The 16,282-nt window shown below is 63.2% G+C and overlaps 2 protein-coding genes across 2 annotated transcripts in view; one reads left to right on the top strand and one right to left on the bottom strand.

Annotated features, from left to right (window-relative positions):
* Positions 1-16,282, bottom strand: part of BOP1 (BOP1 ribosomal biogenesis factor) — a 50,836-nt gene that overhangs the window by 18,102 nt on the left and 16,452 nt on the right. The gene's annotated exons all lie outside the window — the stretch shown is intronic.
* Positions 193-7,572, top strand: SCX (scleraxis bHLH transcription factor). The gene is made up of 2 exons (XM_054167496.1): positions 193-807; positions 7,504-7,572. Exons 1-2 carry the CDS (start codon positions 235-237, stop codon positions 7,540-7,542), a joined length of 612 nt encoding a protein of 203 aa, XP_054023471.1. The 5' UTR covers positions 193-234; the 3' UTR covers positions 7,543-7,572.

Genomic DNA, 16,282 nt, shown 5'->3' with positions numbered 1-16,282 from the left:
GGTCAGCAGGAGCAAGAAGGTCGGCAGAGGAGGAGGTGGTTGGCAGAGGAGGTCAGCAGGAGCAAGGAGAAGGTCAGCAGGAGCAGGAGCTCGGCAGACGACACCAGCGAGAGCCGGAGGAAGTCGGCCAGAGCTCGGGGGTCAGCGGAGCAGCTCGGCAGGGCAGCGGCAGCTCGGCAGAGCCGGGAGGGCGGCAGGCAGCAGGCCGTCGGCAGGGCCCCCCGGGCGGCCGGCATGTCCTTCACCATGCTGCGCTCGGCGCCCAGCCGCTACCTGTACCCCGAGATCAGCATGCTGTCGGAGGACGAGGAGAACGGCAGCGAGAGCTCGGGCTCGGAGGAGAAGCCCTACCGCCACCACCGCCACCACCACCACCACCACCACCACCACCGCCTGGAGAGCGAAGGCTACGGCGAGGAGCTGAAGGGCGGGAAGCGCGGGGGCGCCAAGAAGGGGGGCAGCAGGCTGGGCAGGGAGCCCCGGCAGCGGCACACGGCCAACGCGCGGGAGCGCGACCGCACCAACAGCGTCAACACCGCCTTCACCGCGCTGCGCACCCTCATCCCCACCGAGCCCGCCGACAGGAAGCTCTCCAAGATAGAGACCTTGAGGCTGGCCTCCAGCTACATCTCCCACCTGGGCAACGTGCTGCTGGTGGGGGAAGCCTGCGGGGACGGGCAGCCCTGCCACACCACCCCCACCTTCTACCACCACGGCGGCGCCGGCGGCAGCCCCGCCGGGCGCGACGCCGAGAACGCCCAACCCAAACAGATCTGCACCTTCTGCCTCAGCAACCAGAGGAAGCTGGTGAGTGGGGAAGGGGTCTTGGGGGAGGGGGGTGTCTCCAGGTGTTCCAAGCTATTGTTGTGTAAGGATAGAGAGCGGATTGTGGTGGTGGTGGTGGTGGTGGGATCTCCAGGTGTTCCAAGCCAAGGAGACACAGGCATGAGGAATGGATTGTGGTGGTGGGATCTCCAGGTGTTCCAAGCCAAGGAGACACAAGCATGAGGAATGGATTGTGGTGGTGGGATCTCCAGGTGTTCCAAGCCAAGGAGACACAGGCATGAGGAATGGATTGTGGTGGTGGGATCTCCAGGTGTTCCAAGCTATGGATGTGTAGGGATGAGCAATGGGTTTTGGTGGTGTTCCAAACCATGGAGATCTAGGGATGAGGTTAAGGAGCTGCCAAGGGGATGGTGTGAGCTGAGATGGTTGGGAAAGTAGAAACAGCCTGGATGAGACAGGATCCAGAGAACCAGAAAACCAGCAAGGAGAATATGGTGCTTCAGTTCAGCAGGGCCAAATCTGCTGCCCAAAGACCCCAGGAGCTTGAGGTGGATTTTGGGTGGTGGTATCTCCAGGTGTTTCAAGCCATGGAGAGGTAGGGATGAGGTTAGGGAGCTGGCAGGGGGACGGTGTGAGTTGGGCTGGTTGGGAGAGAAGCAGCAGCTCTGGTGGGACAGGAGCTGGAGAACCTGAGAGCCAGCATGGCAAACATGGTGCTTCCCTTCAGCAGGTCCAAATCTGTGGCCCAAAGCCCCCAGGAGCCAACTGGAAATGTGGCAGGAAGGAGCTGGTGGAAAGGAGAAGGGTTGGGAGAAAGGGAAAAGCCTCCTGGGGTGAGGACCTCAGGAGCTGGAAAAGCACCAGGAAAAGTTTGGGAAGAGGCCACGTCTGCCCCTGGGACAGAGGGACTGGGCAGCAGGGATGGCTGCAGATGGGGCTCCTGGTTCCACCATGCTGCCAGCTGGGATGGCTCCCAGGCTGTTCCACCTGCTTGGGTGAGAACCATGAACCTAGCATCCCAGGACAGGGATGGGGGAAACAGGCCACCACCACCTAGGTGCTCCTTAAGCATCAGGGGCCAGCAGCTCTGTCCCACGAGTGCCAGGGAACCAGGATGGTTGCCTTGGTTTCCCAGTCTGCCCCCACTCCTGGCTCTCAACTCCAAGTCTTTAGGGCAGCCTTTTCCTCCCAGCATGCTCAGGTTGTCTCCATGTCCACCTGGCACTGCCCAGCACCTTCCATGGGCTGCTGGGGCGGGCAGGTGGAGCAGGACACGAGCCCAGCTCGGCAGCAGCTTTGGGAAGCTCCAGGGACCAGTGCCACCAGCTGTGTGGCATGGGACCCCAGTATGGTCCTGCTTGCCCCAGCAGATCTTCCCTGGAGGTGCTGGGAAAGAGGACTTGGGGTGTTTGGGGCCTGCAGCTCTTCCCAGGGTTCTCCTGACACGTGGATGGGGCAGAAGTTGGCAGGGATGTGCAGCCACGGTGGGGAGCACCGGGAGAAGGTGGCTGTGAGAAGCACCAAGCCCTACTTGAGATGGCTGTGCCTCCACGGGTAGTTGGTCTTTCAGAGCTGTTTCATGGGGAAGGTCTCAGAGGTGAAGAAGAGGTTGAGGGTGAGGCAGAGGTGTAGAGGTGGCAGCTGAAGCCACCTTTGGGCCAAATGAACCCCACTGAGGAACCCAAGGGAGGAGAAGGTAGCATCATGACACATGAGGTGGGACCAGCCATGAGCAAACTCTTGAGAGCTTGAGCACTGTAGAGCAGAAAGCTCCTAAACCCTCCTCATCCACCTCACCACATCCTGTGCCAAGCTCTAGAGACCACCAGGATTCTTGGCATCTGCTGCTGAGCTTCCAGCTGCTAAACCTTGGGGTCACTGGGAGGAGACTCAGCCTGGGGCTGGTTCTGCCTGGGCATGGAGATCAAAGGCATCCCCAGGCCCTTCCCTATGGGTGAGGGACACCAACCATGGCGTCCAGCAAGCTGGTCCAGCTGGTAGTATCCCAATTCAAACCCAGAAGTTGCAGGTGGGGAAGGTCCTATGGAGGTGGACTGGGAAATTCCCCTGGTTCCAGTTCCCAGCCTGTTGGGAACCTCCCCTAGGAGCTCCTTGTGCTGGCATGGCCACGCTCCCATCAATCCCAATCCATTCCCATCACCACACTCCCATCAATCCCAATCCATTCCCATCACCACGCTCCCATCAATCCCAATCCATTCCCATCACCACACTCCCATCAATCCCAATCCATTCCCATCACCACGCTCCCATCAATCCCAATCCATTTCCCATCACCACACTCCCATCAATCCCAGTCCATTCCCATCACCACGCTCCCATCAATCCCAGTCCATTCCCATCACCACACTCCCATCAATCCCAGTCCATTCCCATCACCACACTCCCATCAATCCCAGTCCATTCCCATCACCACACTCCCATCAATCCCAATCCATTCCCATCACCACACTCCCATCAATCCCAATCCGCTCCCGTCAATCCCAGTCCATTCCCATCACCACACTCCCATCAATCCCAATCCATTCCCATCACCACGCTCCCATCAATCCCAATCCATTCCCATCACCACACTCCCATCAATCCCAGTCCATTCCCATCACCACACTCCCATCAATCCCAGTCCATTCCCATCACCACACTCCCATCAATCCCAATCCATTCCCATCACCATGCTCCCCTCAATCCCAATCCATTCCCATCACCACACTCCCATCAATCCCAGTCCATTCCCATCACCACACTCCCATCAATCCCAGTCCATTCCCATAGCCACTTCCACATCAGTTCCAGCCACCATCTTCCAATCAATTCCCATTGCTGCTCCTCCATCATTTCTGACCAATTCCCATCAGCACTTTCCCATCAATCCTGATCAATTCCCACTGCCACTTTCCCCTCAGTCCCTATACACTCTCAACAGCACTTTGGCAATGATTCCTGTGGGTTCCCATTCCCCCTTTTCCATCAGTCCTGGTTCCCATCCCCAGCTCAGCCTCAGCAGCCCCCCCTACCACAAATGGGATCCAACCCTGGGATGGTCCCCTCCGTGGAAGGACCGACCAGGGAGCTCCTCTAGGGGAACCCCACTGAGGTCTGACCCTCAGCAGCTGGCCAAAGGCTGGGAGCTGCCTGCTGGGGAAGGCCACTGGGGCTGGGGGCTACCAGCAGCCTGGCTGGGAGCAGCCCCAGGCTGGGCAGCAGGAGCAGGGCAGGGATGGTCCCCATGGACTGGGGGCACAGAGGAGGCCACCCCTGGAGCACTGGGCTCAGCTTTGGGCCCCTGACTCCCAGAAGGACCTTGAGGGGCTGGAGGTGTGCAGAGAAGGGCAAGGGAGCTGGGGAAGGGTGTGGAGAAGGAGAACCCAGACCAGAGCAATCATGATGCAGAGCAGGATTATGATGCCACCAAGCCCATGGGACAACCCAGAAGAGGGTCACCATGACCTGAAGCTGGGTCACCATGCCACCAAGCCCACAGAGAGGACCCAAAGTAGGCTCACCACAATTTGGGGTCTCCAAGAGAGACTCTGGGGGGCTCTGTGAGTTTCCATGAGGGACTCAGTGAGGGCTTTTTGGGGACTCCATGATGGCTCTATGGAGTTTTCATGGGGGGGTCTCCATGGGGGTGTCTGTGTGGGCCTCCATGGGGACTCTGGGGGATGTCCACGAGATACTTTGTGGGGGACTCTATGGAAGTCTCTGTGGAAGTCTCCACAAGATCTCCATGAGGGTTCTGTGGGATGTCCCTCCATGGGGGACTCTGTTGGGTCTCCATGGGGAGCTCCATGCCCACCCCCCATATTCTTTCCCCTCATGGAGCCCGGAGCAGGTGAGGAGCTGCCAGGGTGGGGAGCCAGGAGCAGAGCCTAGGAGCTCAGCAACTTCATCTCCCCCCTCCCCAGTTTCCACCACCACTCCCCCTCCTCCCCCCCAGATTCCCCCAGCACCAGCACTGCCCCTCCTCCCCCAGTATCTCCCAGAGCCTCCCAGTTAATTTACAGCGGAAGGGAAGGTGAGAGGGGGGAAAAGCTGCGGCGGGATTTTCCCAATCCCCATTTCCTCTCCAGACGGCACCGGGGGCTCCTGGGGCCCCAACATCTGGGAAATTTAATGTGACCAGCTTGGAGCTCAACAGCTCCCAGTCCTCCCCATCCCCCCACTCCCCCCCCCCCCCCAGTTTGGAGCTCAACAGCTCCCAGTCCTCTCCATCCCCCCCCCAGAACAAAGCAGGGGCTTGCACGTGCGGCTGGGGGAAGGGTCCCAGCACCGCGGCTGGACCTGAGCGCTAGTCTGGGAACCTGGGAGGTAACTGGTGGAGAGGCCAGGTGCTGGTGGGGGCAACTGGCACCGAGGAGAAGAGGCTCTAATGGGGGCAACTGGGAATGAGGAGTGCCTTTGGTGGGGGAAAGATGGGAGGGAGACGAGGCGGGGGGGGTGGTAGCAGTAGTGCTGGAGGTGCTGGAGATGGTGGAGGTGGTGTGGTGGTGGTGGTAGCATCAGTGCTGCTGGTTATGGTGGTGTTACTGGTGGTGGTGGCAGTGACAGCGCAGGGGAGTGATGGTGGTGTTACTGATGATGGTGCTGGTGGTAGTGGTGGCAGCTGGGGCAGGAAGTTCTACACAGAGTGAGTGATTGCCCATTGGAATGGGCTGCCTGAGGAGGTGGTGGAGTCACCATCACTGGAGGTGTTCAGGAGGAGACTTGATAGGGTGCTTGGTGCCATGGGTTAGTTGATTAGGTGGTGTTGGATGATAGGTTGGATGCAGTGATCTTGAAGGTCTCTTCCAACCTGGTCTGGTCTATTCTATTCTATTCTATGCCAGTGGCAGCTGGGGCAGTGCTGGTGGCAGCTGGGGCAGGCAGCTGGGGCAGCGCCGGTGGCAGCTGGGGCAGCACCGGTGGCAGCTGGGGCAGTGCTGGTGGCAGCTGGGGCAGGCAGCTGGGGCAGTGCCGGTGGCAGCTGGGGCAGTGCTGGTGGCAGCTGGGGCAGGCAGCTGGGGCAGTGCCGGTGGCAGCTGGGGCAGGCAGCTGGGGCAGCGCCGGTGGCAGCTGGGGCAGGCAGCTGGGGCAGTGCCGGTGGCAGCTGGGGCAGGCAGCTGGGGCAGTGCTGGTGGCAGCTGGGGCAGCGCCGGTGGCAGCTGGGGCAGGCAGCTGGGGCAGTGCCGGTGGCAGCTGGGGCAGGCAGCTGGGGCAGTGCTGGTGGCAGCTGGGGCAGCGCCGGTGGCAGCTGGGGCAGTGCCGGTGGCAGCTGGGGCAGGCAGCTGGGGCAGTGCCGGTGGCAGCTGGGGCAGGCAGCTGGAGCAGTGCCGGTGGCAGCTGGGGCAGGCAGCTGGGGCAGTGCCGGTGGCAGCTGGGGCAGCGCCGGTGGCAGCTGGGGCAGGCAGCTGGAGCAGTGCCGGTGGCAGCTGGGGCAGCGCTGGTGGCAGCTGGGGCAGGCAGCTGGGGCAGTGCCGGTGGCAGCTGGGGCAGGCAGCTGGGGCAGTGCCGGTGGCAGCTGGGGCAGTGCCGGTGGCAGCTGGGGCAGGCAGCTGGGGCAGCGCCGGTGGCAGCTGGGGCAGGCAGCTGGGGCAGTGCCGGTGGCAGCTGGGGCAGTGCCGGTGGCAGCTGGGGCAGGCAGCTGGGGCAGTGCCGGTGGCAGCTGGGGCAGTGCCGGTGGCAGCTGGGGCAGGCAGCTGGAGCAGTGCCGGTGGCAGCTGGGGCAGGCAGCTGGGGCAGTGCCGGTGGCAGCTGGGGCAGGCAGCTGGGGCAGTGCCGGTGGCAGCTGGGGCAGCGCCGGTGGCAGCTGGGGCAGTGCCGGTGGCAGCTGGGGCAGGCAGCTGGAGCAGTGCCGGTGGCAGCTGGGGCAGGCAGCTGGGGCAGTGCCGGTGGCAGCTGGGGCAGTGCCGGTGGCAGCTGGGGCAGTGCTGGTGGCAGCTGGGGCAGGCAGCTGGGGCAGTGCCGGTGGCAGCTGGGGCAGGCAGCTGGAGCAGTGCCGGTGGCAGCTGGGGCAGGCAGCTGGGGCAGCGCGGGTGGCAGCTGGGGCAGTGCCGGTGGCAGCTGGGGCAGGCAGCTGGGGCAGCACCGGTGGCAGCTGGGGCAGGCAGCTGGGGCAGTGCCGGTGGCAGCTGGGGCAGGCAGCTGGGGCAGCGCCGGTGGCAGCTGGGGCAGTGCCGGTAGTGCTGGTGGACTTCTGCAGTTGTGTTAGTTGGGCAGTGCCAGTGGGGCGGTGGCAGTGCTGGGGCTGGGACTTGTCTGGCCCTGGCGGCACAGGAAGGTCTCCTGCATGCCATGGATGGTGACCAGACAGGGACAGCTCAGTGTCGGCAGGGCCTCAGCTGAGCACAGAAAGGTCCTGACCACAGGAGAGGGATGAGGAGCCCCAAACCATAGCTGCAAGGTCCCTGTCCTACCCGAGCTACCTCTGAGCGAGCAGAGGGCTCAGGAGGCTGGTGGCTGGAGCAGTGCCCGTGGTGGGGACACGGCATGGTGTCATGGACACGGCATGGTGTCACAGCACAGCGTGGTCAAGTTCTGGGTGTCCGGGGCAGAAGGCACCTGCAGGGGCAGGGCTGTGGGGCAGCCAGCCCCTGGCTCCTGCTGAGCCCTGGGGACATCCCAGGGAGGGCTGCTGGTGGCAGCTGTGAGGATGGGTGTCCTGGCCTGCCTCCAGGATGGGTTCGAACTTGACCTTCTCCTTCCCCTTCTTCTCCACAGAGTAAAGACCGGGACAGGAAGACAGCAATCCGGAGCTAGAGAAGGATCCCTCGGGAAGGAGAAGGAGGAGGACCGGGAGGAAGAAGGATGGACAAAGCCACACAGCCCAGGGACACTCCTGCCCTCACCCCCGGCTCCGAGGGGCAGCTCACGGACCCTGGAGGGACTCTGGGGGGACAGTGACGCGGAAGGACACTGCTGGAAGGGGAAGGACCTCCCTGGGGGGCTCCGTGGAAAGGGGAGAGCTGGCCCTTGGACCTGCTCCCTCCCAGCCTGGCTCCAGCAGCCCTGGGGAAACCACTACCGGGCGAGAGCTGGCTCTCCCAGGGCCCTGCCCCTTCGGAACTGGCAGCCCGGGGGGGCACTGGCGGGGACCTGCCTCCGGCCCAGGCGACAGCAAAGCCTGAGAGATCCTGACATTAAAGGGGAGATGGCTCTGAGCACCGCCCCGTCCGGCTGGCCAGGGAGGGACCGGGCGGGGGGCAGGGAGGGACCGGCAGGGCTCACAGGGAGGGTCCGAGCGGGGACCAGGGAGGGACCGAGCGGCGACCAGGGAGGGACCGGCAGGGGTCACAGGGAAGGACCGAGCGGGGACCAGGGAGAGACCGAGCGGCGACCAGGGAGAGACCGAGCGGGGACCAGGGAGAGACCGAGCGGGGACCAGGGAAGGACCGGCAGGGGTCACAGGGAGGGTCCGAGCGGCGACCAGGGAGAGACCGAGCGGCGACCAGGGAGAGACCGAGCGGCGACCAGGGAGAGACCGAGCGGGGACCAGGGAGGGACCGAGCGGCGACCAGGGAGGGACCGAGCGGCGACCAGGGAGGGACCGAGCTGTGACCAGGGAGAGACCGAGCGGGGACCAGGGAGGGACCGAGCGGCGACCAGGGAGGGACCGAGCGGCGACCAGGGAGGGACCGAGCTGCGACCAGGGAGAGACCGAGCGGGGACCAGGGAGGGACCGAGCGGCGACCAGGGAGGGACCGAGCTGCGACCAGGGAGGGACCGAGCGGCGACCAGGGAGGGACCGAGCTGCGACCAGGGAGGGACCGAGCGGCGACCAGGGAGGGACCGAGCGGCGACCAGGGAGGGACCGAGCGGGGACCAGGGAGAGACCGAGCGGGGACCAGGGAGGGACCGAGCTGTGACCAGGGAGGGACCGAGCGGCGACCAGGGAGAGACCGAGCGGGTCTGAGAATGACCAAGGGGATCAGAGAGGGATCAAGCCAGCTACAAATCAGTCAGGGTCATCAGTGAGGGACTGAGTTGGTCAGCAAGTGATCGAGCAGGCCAGAACGTGACCGAGTGGCTCAGTGAGGGATCAGGCAGTGCTCAAGTGGATCAGTGAGCCCCTGGTGGCTCTGACCCGCGAGCACTGCCCCCCGTGTGCTGGCTGCTGCCCAGCCCTGCCCTGCCCTGCTGGCCACACTGGGGCTGATCCGGACCAGGCTGCCGCTGGTCACCTTCACACCAAGAGCAGGAGCTGACAGCCCCCGGGAGCAGCAGATTCCCAGCTCTGGAGGCCACTTCTGCTCCGTGGGGCTCAGCAACCAGGGAGTGGTGCTGGGCTGGTGGGGCTCAGCAGCCACGGAGTGGTGCTGGGCTGGTGCATGGAGCCTGGCCAGCAGCAGATTTTCCAGCACATACTTGCTGGCTGAGGTCAGAGGTAGCTCCAGGATCTGCACGTCTGGCCACAGCCAGGATGTGCTGCTGGATGAGGCCATGGAGCTGCAAGTCTTGGTCAGGCTCCCACCAGCCTGATGCTGCCAGCTCCAGGCACTGCTCTTCTGATTGCTGCTCCATCCCAGCTCCTGCCTTCAGCGTCTGGGATGTCTCCTGGAGCTGGGCCAGAGCTCCAGGAGTGAGGTCCAGCTGCTGCTGGAGGTGGAGGGAAAAGAAAGGGACTTGGGGAGCTGACAGCAGCCCCTGCCACGCTCCACACCTCCTGACACCCGAGATAAAGCTCCGAGAAACCCCCCCGGGGGCGGGCAGGGAGCTCTGCAGCTCATCCAGTGCCCACCCTGCCCCAGCAGGGTCACCCACAGCAGGAGCCCATGGTGACACTGTCCAGGTAGCTTTGGAAGCTCTCTGGAGCTCTCTGGGCAGCCTGCTCCAGGGCTCAGAACCCTCCAAGCCAAGAGGCTTCTCTTCATCTTTAGATGGAATATCACTATGTCCAGCCCAGCTTTCCATCATCTCCTCCCAGGCCCAGCCAAATGCTGCTGCTCCCCATGGACCATGTGGCAGCTGAGGTGACACCACAGTGTCACCTCACAGACACCTCCAGGCTCATGAGTCCAAGCAGTGACCCAGCACTGCCAGGGCACCACCACACCATGGCCCTCAGCACCACAGCTCCACACTTTGGTAACCCCTGCAGGGATGAGGACTCCAGCACTGCCCTGGGCAGCCTGGGCCAGGCCTGCTCAAACCTTAAGGAGCAGAAATTGTTCCTCATGCCCAAGCCCTGCACTCAGCAGGGACATCTCCAGCCACAGCAGGTTGCTCACAGCCCCAGCCAAGCTGACCTGGGATGGTCCCAGGGCTGGGCCATCTCCCACCTCTCTGGGCAGCCTGGGCCAGGCTCCCCACCCCCTCCCAGTGCAGGATTTCACTCTCAGCTCCAGGCTCCTTCTCCCTCTTCCCTGGTCTGACATCTCTTGATGAAGGTCCCTCCATAGCTCTCCTAGAGCCCCTTTAAAGTCCTGGAAGGCCACCAGAAGGTCTCCCTGGAGCCTTCTCTTCTCCAGGATGAACAAACCCCAACTCTCTCAGCCTGGTCCCACAGCAGAGAGGTTGCAGCCCTTGGATCACTGTTGTCCTCTCCAACAGGTCCATGTCTCCTGCTGACAGAGGCTGGGGGGGGCTCAGACAACCTCAGAGCTGGGCTTTGATGGCTGAGGGACCTCCAGCCCCTGCAGCAGGCCTCTCCTTGTCCCCCACTGCCACTGCTCCTGATCACTTCCAGACACATTCCAGCCCCTCTGGCAGCACCTGCAGCTGGTGGAGCCCCTCAGATCCTGCAGGTGCCAATGCTGGGGGTGGCCATAAAGCCTCTAAGCTCTTGGAGAAGAAAGGAAAAGCCTCTTTGAAGGCACCTTTGAGGGGGCTGCAAGAACAGAGGTGCCCTGGGCCAGCTGCCAGGCTGGGCAGCTGTGGGGCAGGAGAACCTGGGCACCTCCTCCCCATCCCTGCCCCCACAACAGTGCTGGGAACTGGGAACAGTGGTGGGAGAGCTGGGAGAGGCAAAGAGACAAAGGCACCATCAGCCAGCAAGGTGACCAAGGAGGCCAAGGGTCCCCTGGGGACATGCAGCAGAGTGTGGCCAGCAGGACAAGGGAGGTTCTCCTGCCCCTCTGCTCTGCCCTGCTCAGCACACAGCTGCACAACTGGGGCCAGGGCCGGGCTCCCCAGCTCACAGACTGGGAACTGCTGCACAGAGGCCACTGGAGGCTGGGAAGCTGCTGAGAAGACTCTGAGGAGGGAAGAGTGAGGGACCTGGGGCTGCTGAGCCTGGGCAGGAGAAGACTCAGAGGGAATCTTCTCAGCATCTGCAGGGTGGGGGACAAGAGGCTGGGGCCAGCCTCCTGCCAGTGGTGGCCAGGGACAGGCCAGGGGGCAGCAGGCACAAACTGGAAGCCAGGAGGTTCCCTCAGGAGCAAGCTCTTGGCTTGGAGGCTTCTGAGCCCTGGAGCAGGCTGCCCAGAGAGGCTGTGGAGTCTCCTTGTGTGGAGAGCTTCCAAAGGCAGCTGGGCATTGGGGTGCTGGGCACCTGCTGGGGGTGCCCCTGCTGGAGCAGGGGGCTGCCCTGGGGGAGCCCCAGAGCTCCCTGCACACCACACTGGGATTCAGGAGCACCACACAACCAGTCTGGCTCAGCCTGAGGTGGCTTCACATTGCTCCAAGACCACCCCAAGCAGTTGGTTTCTGTTTCCAAGCTGGTCCCCAGGGTTCCAGGCTAAGTGAGGTCACAACCTGTCACTGGGGGGACATCCCTGTGTGCAGCAGGGCAGGAGTGGGGATAAACCACCTGAGGTTGAGGTCTGCCTTCCTCTTGAGATCACACAGCCTGTGGCACACGTGGGTTTGGGTTCAGAAGGAAAAGATGTGTCTCACCTCCCCAAGGGTTGTTCCAGGGCAGGAGAAGTGGTTCCTGGGGGATCCTAACCTTTCCCCAAGCCACTGTCCCTCCTTGTCCCAGCTTCTCCTCCCTCTGCACCCCATGGAAGAGAGGGAAGGATGAGGAGGATCTGCCCTTAGTGGCATTCTCAGATAAAGAAGGGAAAGGCCCAAAGAGGCCAAGGCAGCCCCACAGACCCAGCAGGACCCAGCACAACCCAATCATCCCAGCTCCAAGGATCTGATCCTGGCTCCTCTACCTGGCTGTGGGGCTCAGGGCTCCAAGAGGGGTGGAACTGGGACGGACCCCCCCCGGCTGCTGAGGGCCAAGGAGGAGCCTGGGTCGGATCCGCTCGGAGCGGCAGGATCCACACGGAAAGAAACCCAATCCCAGATTTCCTGCCCTTAATCCTGCAGGAACCTGCAGATGGCTGGGGGAGGGGACCCTGCACAGCCAGCCCTGTGCTCCTGACACTGCCAGCCCTGTGCTCCTGATGCTAACATTCCCCTGTCCCTGCTCCTGGCATTCCTGTGTCCCCAACACTGCCATTCCCCTGTCCCTGCTCCTGGCATTCCTGTGTCCCAACACTGCCATTCCCCTGTCCCTGCTCCTGGCATTCCTGTGTCCCAACACTGCCATTCCCCTGTCCCTGCTCCTGGCATTCCTGTGTCCCAACACTGCCATTCCCCTGTCCCTGCTCCTGGCATTCCTGTGCCCCAACACTGCCATTCCCCTGTCCCTGCTCCTGGCATTCCTGTGCCCCAACACTGCCATTCCCCTGTCCCTGCTCCTGGCATTCCTGTGTCCCCAACACTGCCATTCCCAGGTCCCTGCTCCTGGCATTCCTGTGCCCCAACACTGCCATTCCCCTGTCCCTGCTCCTGGCATTCCTGTGCCCCAACACTGCCATTCCCCTGTCCCTGCTCCTGGCATTCCTGTGCCCCAACACTGCCATTCCCCTGTCCCTGCTCCTGGCATTCCTGTGTCCCCAACACTGCCATTCCCCTGTCCCTGCTCCTGGCATTCCTGTGCCCCAACACTGCCATTCCCCTGTCCCTGCTCCTGGCATTCCTGTGCCCCAACACTGCCATTCCCCTGTCCCTGCTCCTGGCATTCCTGTGCCCCAACACTGCCATTCCCCTGTCCCTGCTCCTGGCATTCCTGTGCCCCAACACTGCCATTCCCCTGTCCCTGCTCCTGGCATTCCTGTGCCCCAACACTGCCATTCCCCTGTCCCTGCTCCTGGCATTCCTGTGCCCCAACACTGCCATTCCCCTGTCCCTGCTCCTGGCATTCCTGTGTCCCCAACACTGCCATTCCCCTGTCCCTGCTCCTGGCATTCCTGTGCCCCCAACACTGCCATTCCCCTGTCCCTGCTCCTGGCATTCCTGTGCCCCAACACTGCCATTCCCCTGTCCCTGCTCCTGGCATTCCTGTGCCCCAACACTGCCATTCCCAGGTCCCTGCTCCTGGCATTCCTGTGCCCCAACACTGCCATTCCCCTGTCCCTGCTCCTGGCATTCCTGTGCCCCAACACTGCCATTCCCAGGTCCCTGCTCCTGGCATTCCTGTGCCCCAACACTGCCATTCCCCTGTCCCTGCTCCTGGCATTCCTGTGCCCCAACACTGCCATTCCCCTGTCCCTGCTCCTGGCATTCCTGTGCCCCAACACTGCCATTCCCCTGTCCCTGCTCCTGGCATTCCTGTGCCCCAACACTGCCATTCCCAGGTCCCTGCTCCTGGCATTCCTGTGCCCCAACACTGCCATTCCCCTGTCCCTGCTCCTGGCATTCCTGTGCCCCAACACTGCCATTCCCCTGTCCCTGCTCCTGGCATTCCTGTGCCCCAACACTGCCATTCCCAGGTCCCCAGCACTGCCATTCCCAAGCCACTGACAATGCTGTTCACGTGGCCCCCTCCCTGGAGGGGTTTGCAAGCCGTGGTGCTGAGGCCATGGGCTGGTGGTGCCCTGGCAGTGCTGGCTCTGTGGCTGGACTCTCTGATCCCAACTCTTCCAGCCCAACCCATTCCATGATTCCCCTGCCTCACTTCACCCAAATTCTGTCTGCTGGGCACTGGGACAAGCTGCCAGTGCCCAAGAGAGGACAGTCTGCTCTCCTCCCACAGCCAGGCTGCTGGTGGCACTCTCTGGCTCCTCTCCAGCTGCCGTCACCAACCCCCGGGGCCTTTCCCACCCCTCTGCCCCCAGTCTGGAGCCTTCCTGGCCAGGGTGGGACCCCACAGCCACCACCCCAGCTCCCCTCAGCAGGGTCCCACACCCCCAGCAGCCCAGCCCGGGGCCATCCCCCCTGCTCCTGCGGCTGGGGTGGTGAAGGAGCCGCCGGTCCCCTCAGATGATCCATCATGAGGTGCTCCTCCGCCGTCCCCCTGCTCAGCACCTGCTCTGCTGCCAGGAACCAGATGTGACCTCGCTCTCCACCTTCTCCTCTCCTGATTTACTCGCTGTCAGCTCGGGGGCTTGGACCTCTGCCAGCCTCCCCCCTTCCCCTCGCTGAATCGCTGCCAGCTGGGACTTCCCAGCCCCTCTCCCCCTTCCCCACAAAAGCAGCAGCAGGACCTCCCCCTTCTCCTCCCCATCTCACTGCCACACCAGCATCCCTCCTGCTCTGTGCTTTGCCTGCTGCTGCTCCCTGGCACCGGGGGTGGCTTCGTGCCGTGGTTCCCTCCACCGCTCCCACCAGCAGCTCCTTCCCACCTCCATCCATCCGTCTCACCATCCATCCACCAGCCACTGTCCAGCCCTCTCTAGATCCATGTGCCATCCCTCCTTGGATCCATCCACCACCGCCCCCAGATCTCTGCCATCCCTCCTTGGATCCATCCACCACCGCCCCCAGATCTCTGCCATCCCTCCTTGGATCCATCCACCACTCATTCACCCTCCGTCCACCACCCACCGCTCTGGATCCATTCACCCTCCACCCCTCATCCTTCCCTGGATCTATCCACCATCTCTCCCTGGATCCATCCATCCCTCCATCCACCATCCCTCTTTCAATCTCCACCATCCCTGCCTTGATCCATCCATCCCTCTATCCATCCACCATGCATCCACCATCCCTCCCCAGCTCTCCACCAGCCCTCCCTAGATCCATCCATCCATCCATCCATCCACCCACCATCACCCCCTAGACTTTCACCAACCCTCCCTAGACATCCACCATCCCCACCTCGATCCATTCACTATCCACCATCCCTGCCTTGATCCATCCCCTATGCACCATCTCTCCAGCAGCCCTCCCTAGCCCCGTGCCCCCCCGCCCGCCCCGGTCTCCAGCAGCCCTCCCCAGCTCTCCACCACCCCAGCCCCCTCGCTGGGGTCCCGGCGCAGCTCCGGCCGGGGGGGCAGGCTGGAAGCGCGGCCCCGCCGCTGGCCGCCTGCCCGCGCCTCCCCCGTGTCCGTCTGCAGCCGGGGGCCGCCAGCTCCGCCTCTGGAATCCTTCACTCGCTCCTCGTTGCCGCCTTCCCGCGGGATTCGGGGTCAGAGCGGCTCTCCGGCTCCGCTCTCCGGTTACAATGCCGGCCCTGTTCCCTCCAAATCCCCCTCGGCGCGTTAATCCTGCTCCTGGCCACCCCACCGCCTTCCTCTGCCTGCTCCTGCTCCCCGTCCTCCTCCTCCACCGCTCTTCATCCCAAACAAATCCAGCCCGGCAGCGGATGGGGAAGGGGCTGCGGGACTGGCCCCGAGCCATGGGGGGAGCAGGGGGATGAGGTGGGATGGGGCACGAAGAGGTCTCAGGTCCACCACTCACTCAAAGGGGACATCGCAGCACGAAGAGCTCAGGGCAGAGCTCCTGCAGCTGCAGCAGCTGAGATCCAGGTGATCCAGCAGCCCACCTGCCTCAGTTTCCTTAAAACCAGGGAATCATGGAATGGGCTGGGGCAGAAGAGACCTCTGAGATCCTCAGCTCCAACCAGCGCCCCAGCACTGCCAGCTCATCACCAACCCATGGCCCTCAGCACCACAGCTCCATGGCTTTCAACCCCCTGCAGGGATGGGGACTCCAACACTGCCCTGGGCAGCCTGGGCCAGGCCTGCACAAGCCCCAAGGGGTTGCAGAGGGCTTAGAGACATGCAGCACTTTTTGATGGGACCATGGATGGAGCTGGGTCTTTGCCCCTTCTCCCAAAGCAGGGCAGTGGTAGCAGTGGCACAGCTCCACCAGGACCCTCTTGCCCTGCAGGGCAATGGTTCTGGTCCTAGCAAGGAGCACAGACATGTATGCCAGCTCCTGTCTTAAATCTGTGCCCTCACCTTGTTGTCTCATGCCATGTCCTCACCTTGTGTCTTCACCCTGTGTCCTCACCCTGTGTGCTCACCTCATGTCCTCACCCAATTGTCCTCCAGGGCCTCCTGGGCCCAGCAGCAGCTTGGCCCAGCCTGTGATGGGACTGTGGCCAGCAACCGCTGCAGCACCCTGAGGTTCCAGCCCACACCTAAGGGTGCTGGTGGCAGCAAAGGAGCAGAAGCACCCTGAGCACACCTTGGCTGGACCAAGGGTGAAGCTGGAGGAGCAGGAGGCTGGGGGAGGGGGCAGCTAGGGCTGGGATTCTCCGCACGGAGCAGAGGAACCGCAGCGGTGCCGAGATGGGGAGGCTGTGGCTGGCTTCTGCTGGAGGGGGGCTGGAGGGGGGAGGTGA

This window comes from Dryobates pubescens, chromosome 14 (genome assembly GCF_014839835.1).
Source record: "Dryobates pubescens isolate bDryPub1 chromosome 14, bDryPub1.pri, whole genome shotgun sequence".
Taxonomy (NCBI): domain Eukaryota; kingdom Metazoa; phylum Chordata; class Aves; order Piciformes; family Picidae; genus Dryobates; species Dryobates pubescens.
Note: the sequence above shows the minus strand (reverse complement) of the source record. Positions and strands in the feature narration are given on the sequence as shown.

What these genes read in the sequence shown, in the direction of transcription:
- SCX (XM_054167496.1), top strand. Translation starts at nt 235, where the DNA reads ATGTCCTTCACCATGCTGCGCTCGGCGCCCAGCCGCTACCTGTACCCC. An exon ending in TCAGCAACCAGAGGAAGCTG is followed by an intron (nt 808 to 7,503) that starts GTGAGTGGGGAA and finishes TCTTCTCCACAG; the next exon opens with AGTAAAGACCGGGACAGGAA.